Source organism: Diadema antillarum, unplaced genomic scaffold (assembly GCF_040938485.1).
Source record: "Diadema antillarum isolate AM-2024a unplaced genomic scaffold, OU_Dant_1.0 seq00000900_RagTag, whole genome shotgun sequence".
NCBI classification, from domain to species: domain Eukaryota; kingdom Metazoa; phylum Echinodermata; class Echinoidea; order Diadematoida; family Diadematidae; genus Diadema; species Diadema antillarum.
In genome coordinates, this window is record NW_027271760.1 from 145,411 (window position 1) to 156,863 (window position 11,453).

The 11,453-nt window shown below is 38.5% G+C and overlaps 1 protein-coding gene across 1 annotated transcript in view; it reads right to left on the minus strand.

Annotated features, from left to right (window-relative positions):
• Positions 1–8,949, minus strand: part of LOC139741044 (uncharacterized) — a 97,141-nt gene extending 88,192 nt beyond the window's left edge. The window contains exon 1 of the mRNA XM_071651632.1: positions 8,653–8,949. Coding sequence (XP_071507733.1) covers positions 8,653–8,822 — 170 coding nt within the window. The 5' untranslated portion in view covers positions 8,823–8,949. The remainder of the gene's footprint in view (positions 1–8,652) is intronic.
• Between the last annotated feature and the right edge of the window lie 2,504 nt (positions 8,950–11,453).

An 11,453-nucleotide genomic window follows, 5' to 3' on the forward strand; every position in this document is an offset into this window, starting at 1 on the left:
AGGCCCCCTAACCCACCTGTTAACAAACCAAGCCAAAAGAACGTGGAGCATTACGTACGTTGAACTTGAAAGACCATCATGACAAAATTACTATAAATTTCCGCCCGGAGAAGGAAAATGGGATATTCACGAATGACGTTTACAAATCCACGGAAAGTGAAAGGGGTCAAATGGAACGCATGGCTTTTTCAATAAAAAAAAATAATAACCCGCTGAAACTACCAAAACCAAAATAACGATTTGCATTTACTTACTCCATTGCACTTTCTTTTTTCTTTTCTTTTTTTACGAAAGATGGAGTTAATTTTCTCTCTGCGGCAATGCTTTGATCGAACGCATCTAATTTTGCGTCATTCCCAATGGCCAGCTTCCTAAAGAATTGATACGAATCCTTCCAAATATACGAAACAAAGTCTAAAAATCCTGGATCCTGGCGGTGAATTCCGGTGGTAATATAAATCCTGCTCACTATCAAAATTTAATCATCTGTTCCTTGCACGATTTTTTCCAACCAACTGTTCCTGAAAATTTCATCCTAATCTGTTCCCAAATTTTGCGAATAGAGTGACAGACAGGAAGACAAACGAACAAACAAACCAAAGCAGCAAAAAAAAAAAAAAATACAACCTTTGGCGGAGGGGGGCATGCATTTCATATCGTTTGTTTTTGCAAAACCCGACAACAAGCGTGACAACAAGCGAGCACGTGTCAGCCTTCCTCAGCCTCCCTCGGCCTCCGACCCTCTCTTTCCGTCCTCTCTTTCCCTCTCACAATACCGTCATACACACAGGCGGCTGTCTGTGGCCGGCTGGTGCTACCAGGGAGGTGGACCTCCCTGGTGCATGTGTGTGTGGATCCCGAATTAGAGCGTATGTGAGTGAGGCATCAGCGAGAACAGTACGTCGCTATGTTGAGCTGCGTTGTTGTGATCGGTGCGGTGACTGCGTGGATAACTTTTTGCGCTTGTAAACTGCTGCTCCTTTCAACATCTAGCTTCTTTTCTAGCCAGATAATAAAGACTGAAAAAGGCGAGAAATTGGTCCGAACTTAGCTCGTCAAGCAAGTTCACGCGTGGTGTTACCCTTGTCGGCAAGTTCACGCGTGCTGGTTTGGGTGTTACCCTTGTCGGCAAGTTTTACCCTTGTCGGCAATTGTTTCTTCAAACCGCACGCTTGTCGGCGCCGACAAGGGTGATATACGATGGCGAGATCCCTGCTATTCGTCACAAATGCTACCACTATGGTATATTGTACAATTGTACACACAAGACTCCCAACAATATGTGACCTTTGACCCTGTACAGTTGTATGAAAGGCCGAACACTGGGAACAGCATTACCAGAAACAATTGGGGGGGGGGGGGGGGTAACTTTCATGATAATGCAGATTCATATGAATTTTGAATTTAATAACCATCATGAAATGTAGATGGTAGAGCACACACAAGAAACACTGTCACACAGTGGTGACCTTTGACCCAATAAAGGACAGAACATTGGGGGCAGCATACCCAAAACTAGTTTAGGTCAAGAGTGAACAACAGCTCAGGTACTGCTCCTGAACAAAATTTGAACAAAATCTATTAAGAAATGTGTCCAGTAGAGTTCAACTTCAAACAAGGAGATCCTAAAAATCAACCATTTTGTGTCATGCATACAACAGTATGTAATATGGAACAACCCGTGGGCACTACCACCAATAGTTATTTTATAGATTTTTTAATGGTACACATCCACACTGAGTTTGAATCAAATCTATTGAGGAACGCAACCCACACAGGCCACACAAAAGACATTGTCAACCAAATTGTGATCTTTGACCCTAAGTGTACAAAAGATGGGACACTGAGGGCAGCATCCAAATAAATTACAGTCGTTCAGATTTGACTACGATAAACCACTGTTCAAAATGAAGAAAATTCATCAACAAAAGTGGCTACAGTGTGTTAGAAAATGCAAGTACAAAAAAACTGTAGACCCTTTGAAGTAAGAATGAATTATAACAAATAATATCACTGTTATCAATAACAATTACACTGTAACAATTAACAATAACAATAACACAATTATAATTGTGATCACATTGTAATATCAGTAACACAAAACTAACTTCTGAACTTATCCTGTTCAGTATCAAGACGAACAAAAGCGCTGACGTAAAAAAAAAAAAAAAAACATGGTTACACATACATTGTAATGTTTTTAATAGTGTGTCTACAGGCAATTTCCCCATTACAGGTACCGTAATAGTTTTGGCACAATGTACTGTACAGTACATCTTTGGATCTACAATGTATAGCAGCACAACAACAATTAAATTAGCTGATTACAGATACTTGTTCATTAATCAAAGAATATCATATTTGTCTTGTCTCATGTTACACCAGTGTACTTGAATTTTCTCTCTGATACATGTTTTGATTGAATGCTTTCAGTTGAGAATGCTGTAAGGGATATGATTTCCCAGGATGATAAAGCCTCAATGCATAATCTACACATGTGCAGTATGACAGCATGGATTCACTCGAATCTGCATTATGTACAGATTGTAGTGTGATCTGTGAAGGTCTATCAAAGATGAGGAAGTAGCCAGCCTGGTAGGAGGCTTTTGAAAATATCCCAATTCCTTCCTGCCAAGCAATTTCGAGAGAAATGCAGTGGGGATTTTCACTCCAAATATGGCTCCGACAAGTGATACCAGGTCAAAGGGCAGCTTGCCTTTCCATTGTTCTTTGATACAACTGTAGTTGCTTAACATTTTACCTGGTTCTACGTAAGACAAACTTTCATGCACTCTACAGTATATGACATTGAAGATTGCACAGATGCTAACAATATGCCTTTGGCAGTGACCACTTTTTTCATTGTCACATACATGTAAATGTTGGTGCATGTACTGTACATTGTACTGTATGGAACCTTGTGCAAGATCCAAAGGGCAAAATTCCTGCTGTCATTTCAGCACTATAAATAAAACATGCAAAACACTGTGAGGAAGTGTCACTTGTTTATATTTTTGACAACACTCATACTTCAGCAAAGGTATACTGTAAAACATGATATATTCGCGGCATGAATTCTTCGCAAATTGGAGCCGACGGCCTCTTTTGCGGCATGAAATTTTCGCGAACTGCCACTGGCATTCAATGCATATACATTCAATTTTCATCAAATTAAAATGCACGTGAACATTCCTCGTTTTACAGTAATAGCCATGTACAATATACATGTGTATGAGAGGCCATGAATACAAACTGATCAACTTGATGATTGCTTGATTTACTATACAGTGCACTCCTGTAATATAACGAACACGGTTATAACGAAATTCTGGTTACAACGAAGTACAAATTCAGGCCACAGCATTATCCAATCTATGTATTTTTATTGTTTACCTGTATTTGTTCGGTTATTACGAAATTTCGACATGACAAAAGAAAACTGCCGGTCCCAAGGACTTCTTTATAATGGGAGTCCACTGCACTTTCATTGCATACAGTTGTATTTACATGTAACTTGTGTTGTCTGCAAAAGACATGGCACTGTGTACTCATACAAATGTGTACATGGTGCACAACAATAGAAACAGTCACATTCAAAGAAAGAAATCAATGTGACTTGAAACTCAGAGATGGACATCAGTTAGGCCTAGTGGCAAAATCATGAATTAATGGTGAGGCAACTTCAAAGGACCCACCATTGTACTGTATCTAAAGTGACAACAAAAAAAAAAGCTTTGTACAGCAGAAATCATACCGGTACTTAGTTTAAATCCATATTTGCCAGTGAAGTGATGTACAGTGTACATTTACATACTGTATACATCTGTACATTTAAAACAACATCCTCTTTTGGATGAGAGAGGTACCGAGGGTACTTTCAAGGAAAGTGGAGTGGTACCAACCTACAATGTGCATGTATCCAGTCATCAAAAGCCTTCATATCTAAAATGGCACCACTAATGAATGATGCATACAATTTAAAACTGTATGTGACAGTTTCATATAAAATACACTTTGTACACGGGACCGGCAGTTTTCTTTCGTTATACAGCATATCGAAATTTCGTTATAATCAAACAAATAAATAATAAAAATAGATAGAGCTGAGAAGATAATGTTGCGGCCTGAATTTTTACTTCATTGTAACCAGAATTTCATTTTCACCATGTTTCTTATGATGGGAGTGCACTGTTAATATTGGTTAAAAAAACAAAAAATCAAAGAGGCAATAAACATTATCCAGTATATGCCAATAATGAACACAAACAAGATAAATGTAAATATTCATACCGGTACATGAAATAAAAATTCATTTTTCATGAAAATTACACATTCCATCAACTTGATACTGACATAATGTACAAGTTGTATGTTTAGGCGTAGCAATTCTTCCCCCTGCTTTCTGAAAGCGGTTAGTCAAGTACTCTTTCATTTTGCAAGAAAAATAGATTTTTGTGGAATTCCTTCTATATTTTCTTTATATTGTTGTCCACTCATACGTCATAACCTCTAGTAGTCTCCTCATCCAGCGGTTCCAACACTAAAACTCTAAAAATTCATAACTTTTGCATCGATTATCTGATTTTCCTCAAACTTTCACTAAATGTGTTCTACTAATGTCAATGCTTTTGCTCAATCCACATTGCTCTTTGGGTTTGCAGTCCCTTTAATCATCTGTTACTTGTATTATTCTAAACCTTTCCTGTTTCATCCAAATCTGTTAACTACTTTTTGAGTTATTTTGGACACGGACAAACTAACTATTAAACTAACTAACAAACACACAAACCAACAGTAACGAAAACATAACCTCCTCCCTTGGCGGAGGTAAAAATGTTTGTTCATCTCATGAGTTTTGCATTTTTCTTTTCTTTTTCTTTGTACACAGAATGCAAAAGACCACGTTTGAATTTTCAATTAACTGAATTGTACATGTACATTTGCATGCACCTTGAATTTGGCCTGTTTACATGTACATCAAGATGGCCTGTTATGGCTAACACACACACACACACACACATACACATTACAGGGTATACATACAGGATAATCAACAAAGTTTTCTTAATGTATTGCAGCAACAAGCTTCTTAGCTTACAATATAAAGCAATGTTTGACATTAAAGCGATAAGCTAAACTTTACAGCCTGCATTCAGTATTACATCATATGTACAAGTGTATAGGTACGTGTATCTACTCAGAAATACTTATTATGTGATTTGTTGTGTCTATTGTATTACAATATCGTATGTATCTCCATCAAGTGAATAAATGGACACAAGCTAACCAGGCACAAGCCTAGCTAGTGCTCCAAGGAGTACAGTACAAGGTGTATCAGCATGCACCATCATGTGTACATGCATTCAGTCTACACCGCTTATGAGCAAATATTCTTTTTGTACTTATTTTTTTTAAAATGAAATGAAAGACTTGGAAATGAAGGTTTAATTACTATTTGTGTAAAGTAGGAAGACATGATTATGTACAATGTGATATTTGCAGGGAACAAAAAACTATCTCTCACGTTCTGCTGTTTTGAAAAAAAAAAAAATGCTCCAAAGAACAAAATCTTTCATGCGAACGCTTACAGCTTTCATTTAAAGCTCTCCCATTACATCATCTGCTTCAAAATGATGAACGCTGCCAGGAATGTGTCCTATTCTACATGAAATGTATTCATGTCAGAATATGATATTTCCATTTATATATGTGACATACATGTACGACATATGATTGTGACAAGTTTCTCCCACAATCAATTCGTCTCCTCCTCTTTTCCCTCTTCCCCATCTGCTTATCTCTATGTAGTGGAAAGAGGTATTTGTCACTAAATCAGAATTATAATAACTGATGCACTGCACAGCAGGACACTTACCTACTATTGAGCTTATCTGTTTGTACAAAGTACTTAAAGTTAGTTAAATATCACTTTGTTTAGGTGTTTTATGATGTCAGGAAACTGCTCTGCAGCATAATGTGTTGGGTAGAGCACCCTCGTTGGCAAATGAGTACCGGTAGTCTAGGTCACTGCACGACCGAGAAGCCTCCTCAACACACTGAGCTAGGCTGAGCAGATTGTGCCATTTTCCGTACGAGGTGTTCTTCTCTGTCTCAACTGTGTGTAGGCATGACTGCTCCCCGTGCCATTTAAAAAAAAAAAAAAAAATCATAGTTGATCATCACGCAAGCCGCCAATAATTTGACCACAACGCCGTCCAAAATTTGACTGCCTGCTACATGTACAAACCTATAAGCTTTTGCGCGTAGTCAAACCTTGGCAATTGGTACAGGTACCATACTTTTTTTGTTTTGTTTTTTGTTTCTGAAAATGAATGTTTAAGTGTGAATTTTATCTAAATCTACACTGTATGTAAGATAAAGGCGTAAATATTCAACACTGAATGAAGTGCCTTTAATCATCAACAACAACAACAATTACACACACATATCCTCACTCAGATCAGGCTCAGCTCAGCACTCAGCAGCATTCCACTCTCCATTTCAGCAGCACCCAGGCCCACTGGCGCTGCACTCGCACACTCACGCAGGCGCAGGCCTAGCCTGACCAGACACTGTGAACAGGGTCTGACATGTGTTAGTGTTTCAACGTTGTAACCGACCGTCACTATTGACGGCAAAATCACATAAAATACCTTTTATTTTGTATGATTTTAAGAGTAATATAATTGCAACACTTACCTACAGCATATTTTCCTGATGGTTGAGTTGAATTCGGCGTTTTGTCGGTATCCAGACCTTATTGTTGAATTTTTCGGAGTATAGATCGTGCGGTAGCATCTTTTCCTTCGAGAGCTTCAAAAAATCAACAAACTACCACGCATGCGCATTCAGAAGTGGTTGCTTTTTACCTACGCCCGTGCGCCCGTGCGTTTCATGTGCTACGTAAAACTTGTAGTAGATCCGCGCGTGCTGCACCGGCAATGATTTGACCTTTTTGAGTCGGGGTCATCCGACTATCTCCGACTACCTACGTTGTAGTATACGAGAGTGAATGCTATTCATATAACACGCAGATGAGGAGTGAAGCAGTAAGGACGTTTACAGACCTGATTTCAGCCATAGATTTCGGTAAGTCTTAGACGTAATTAAACAAAAAATCGCATACCGGTTATTGAATGATGATCATAGATTACGATAGTTCCTTATATTTTAGTTTTCCACGATTAATAAAGATATTCATGAAGGAAACAGTGAACGATATAAGCGCGATAACAACGTCCGCGAAGGAAAAGGGGTGCAGCGCTGTCGCGATTCGCGACAGCGCTGCGTGTAGTTAGCGCAGGCCATGCATGCAAAACTCAAAAAATTTTGGCAAATGTCTGGTAGATATAATTGGAAAGTCATACTGATCACAACATGGTTAAGGAACTTTTTATCGCAGCAAGAGTGCTACACGTGAGCAGTTTCCGAAGTTTCCAAATACATTGCAATTGTGAGTCCCATGTCCCGATTAGAATATACAGTAAACCTCGCATGAGTCGAAGCTCTCGGGACTGACAAAAATGCGTCGACTTAAGTGAAATTCGACTCTCGCGAGAGTCGATTTTTTTTTCGACTCACAGTTATGTACATGTATTATAGTACATTTGCATGCGTGTGTGTGTGTGTGCGTGCGTGTGTGTGTTTGCATTCAAATTTGTCTGTTCTTGAAGATAACGTTCTTATTTTGTTCTAAATTGAACATGAATTTGTATCAATACTCTGAGAATGTCTGCGCTAATGTGGCAATGTGCATGTGCTATGTCTATGATGCAACACAGGTAGCCATCTCTGTCAACCAACCCTTAGACAAACACTCTCCCAGGCCCATCCCACCTCCATTGAACAAAACTGTACAGCCAGCCAGCCACGCACAAACAAACTCCGCCCACTTGGCCTGTCACTAAAATATTAAAGCAGCGATTGGTTGACCAAGGAGTTCTGGCTTGACATGGATAAAGTATGGATGTGCTGTGTGTATGGATAAAGTATGGATCGATGTGCTGTGTGTATACATGTATACATGTGTATGTATTCGATATGCGTGCGGAGCGGTACGGTGAGTGTGCATGCATACCTGCAGCAGGTCATGCAGGGACGAGGTTCTGCGACATGCCGATTTTTTTGTTCTCCTCTAAATGTAATGAGAATGCCAGGCAAAACTTCTTCGGCTTAAGTGATGTAAACTACGTGTATTTTGTACAAAAGGGACTGAATGTTTTACTTCGACACAGCCGAAATTCGACTCTCGTACTTCGGCTTATCCAAATATTTCTTAGAGAAAATACATAGGGAAAAATCGGGACTTTTTATTTTGCTTCGAGTTAAGTGATTTTCGACTCACTCGACGTCGACTTATCCGAGGTTTACTGTACCAAGCATTACGCGTTCACTCACAACTAACATGGTTATAGACAGGTGGGACTGGCATTGGCACCATCCCAATATCAGTTCAACGTGTTTGACCCCGCCGAGCAGGGGCCGCAGCGCTCGCTCGATCGCAGGGAAAGTAGCGCGACAGGCGCGATCGTTGTATCACACACATGCACCGCTCGCTTGAATCATCGTACCATATCACGAATCAATAACAAGGTATAAGAAATCAGGAGGAACAATACTATCATACGGAGCGTACCAACACTGTCAATTTACCTTTCAGCACTTTGGCTTTTAATTTCGTAGATATTTTGGCAGTCAAACGAAGCCAAAATTCTGTCGAGTTCGTCAGGTTCATCTTTCATCAACACGGACTCGCTCTGGTCGGCATCTTCATCTGCCTGCATTTGCAAATCGAAGTCTAAATCAACGCCGGATTCACTCATTTGTGGTTTGATTCTTGTACTATGATAATAAAGTCACACTATGCAAAATTGTTTCTTTATTGTTATCGTAGCTGGTTTAGTGCACGGTGGAATTAAGAGCTTCCAACACGATTTTACAGGTCATCCATTAGCGCCAGAATGTAAATTCCAATATACAGCATGGCGTTTGTTTACGTATTTCATGCGTGCGTAAGCACTTGCGTTATAGCCGCGCGCGTTCGAAACGCCCCTTTAAAACATTGCACACAATCGCACTCCCAGTCGATCCCGCAATACTGAGTACGCGCGCGTCAATTTCGTCATCGCTCCAGCAAGAGCCTTGATGAACTTTGACCCTCCTATGCGTCGCACAATCCATTCATAAAACACAAGCTGCTATTGGTTGAACAGTATCGCACGGGTTGCTTCGTGTCGGAAAGATCATCGTCATTTCCAAAAATAGTAGTTGACGCCCCCCTTTGAAGCTTGGCTACTGAAAATTATGTTCAATATACACTGTAGGAGAAGAATTTACGTTTGTAAGTTATGTGGATAACAGACGGCATTTGATAGAATCTCAAACATGACTAGGGGGTCCTGTTGCATATCAAACACGTAAGTCATAAAATTTAAAGGACAAGTTCACCTTAGTAAACATAAGGTTTGAGAGAAAGTAGCAATATTAGTAGAACACATCATTGAAAGTTTGAGGAAAATCAGACAATCCGTTCAAAAGTTATGAATTTTTGAAGTTTTTGTGCAGTAACCGCTGGATGAGAAGACTACTGCAGTGTACGATGTCACATGCGTACAACAATATAAGGAAAATATAAAGAGAATTTCACAAAATTCCATCTTTTGAAAAAAGTACACATTCCCCTGACTCGTTACCGACAAATGTTATGGGTAATATTATTCCCCCTGCCTTTAGAAAGAGGCAAGTCAAGTGCTCTTTTATTATGCGAAAAAAGTTAAAATATGTTGAATTTTCTTATACATTTTCTTTATACTGTTGTACGCAAATGACTCACAAGCTGTAGTAGTCTCCTCATCCAGCGGTTCCAACACAAAAATTTAAAAAATTCATAACTTTTGCATCGATTGTCCAATTTTCCTCAAACTTTCACTGATGTGTTCTACTAACATTGTTGCATTCTCTCAATCCTTATGTTTATGAAGGTGAACTTGTCCTATATAGGGACATACTCTGAATACTCAATTCTCCGGTTGGCTGATACGTGCACCTTGCTTCTTCTGCAAGAGGACCCATCAGATATTTAGGCCTATCTCCGAAAAAAGAAGAAGTTAGTAACCATTGCATTTTTTTTTAATTGAGGTCTGACAATAATAGAAAGCAAAATGATTTCCAGGACAGATGCCATAAAACATTGTTTTGTTGAACTCAAAGCTGTCAGTCGATTAAAAAAAAAAAATGCTATAAAACAGTAATAATGATTGATTGAGTGGTAGTTCTGACAATGAAAATAAATTAATGGTGATAACAATGATAATGATGACAATAATGATCAGAATTATAACTACGAAAATTATTGCTTTGCATTATTACATTATGTTGTTAAAATGATCATTATTGTTGTTGTGGCTCTTATTGTTTAATTATGCAATCAAAAGATGTAAATCATGATTCTGGCAGCAATTTGGCTTATCATCGGGATCATCATTATCACATGATATTTTTTAGTACGTATGAAACCATACAGCCTCCAAGCAAAAAAAAAGTACATAAAAATGAAAATATTCAAAATAACAGAAGTTTTAAAAACTGGCGCTGGGAAGTGGGAGATATCTGGCTCCAACCTCTGCTTTCCTATAAATCTTCGGAATCAATGATGTGTCGCACAGTAATTTGACATTTGCTTTCAGTACATATAGTTTCATTTCATTTCATTTCATTTCATTTCATTTCCAAAAACACAAAACATTTACATTCACGTGTAACACAAAATCAGTACAACGTTGTCACAAAGAAAAATAATTTATAGTTTATGCACAAGTTCAACATTTGCTCCCCCCCCCCCATTCTCTCTCTTTCAAACAGTGTCTTCAAATTGCAAAGCCGTTCCTGTAGACGAAATAGAAATTTGATATACCTCAATAGGCTTCCTTATAATTTATCACCATATTTGACCTTTTTACGAGTGTACATCGCAACATCATTAATTATGTTGTTGGTCCCAAAACGATTATATGCAAATGATACACAAATTTCCCTTGCGTGTCTGGAGCAGGTTGATACATCTCGGCAGCTGTGTTAAATTTGACACTACAAATGTTGGAGCTGCAATTAAACTTGACACAATGGATTTTGCTTTAACGATATGCATTTAGCATTTGGATATGAGATGAATCATGAATCATGATACATATCTTTTTTTCTTTATTCTCCTTCAAAATATAAACAAAACAAGTTTTCGCTGCATATTTATACAGGAGTGCTTAAAATAAGTAAAATATCAAAGCAGATGAAAATTTCATTGTAGAAGTGCATGCATGTCATCAAAGTGGAATAGGTGTACGTATTATTTTCCTTCGAGACAATTTGGCGAGATTGTACATTCAAGTGGACGTATACTTCGACAAACTTCTATTAAAAAACCAAAACCAACAACAGATGATTCCCCCCCCCCCCCG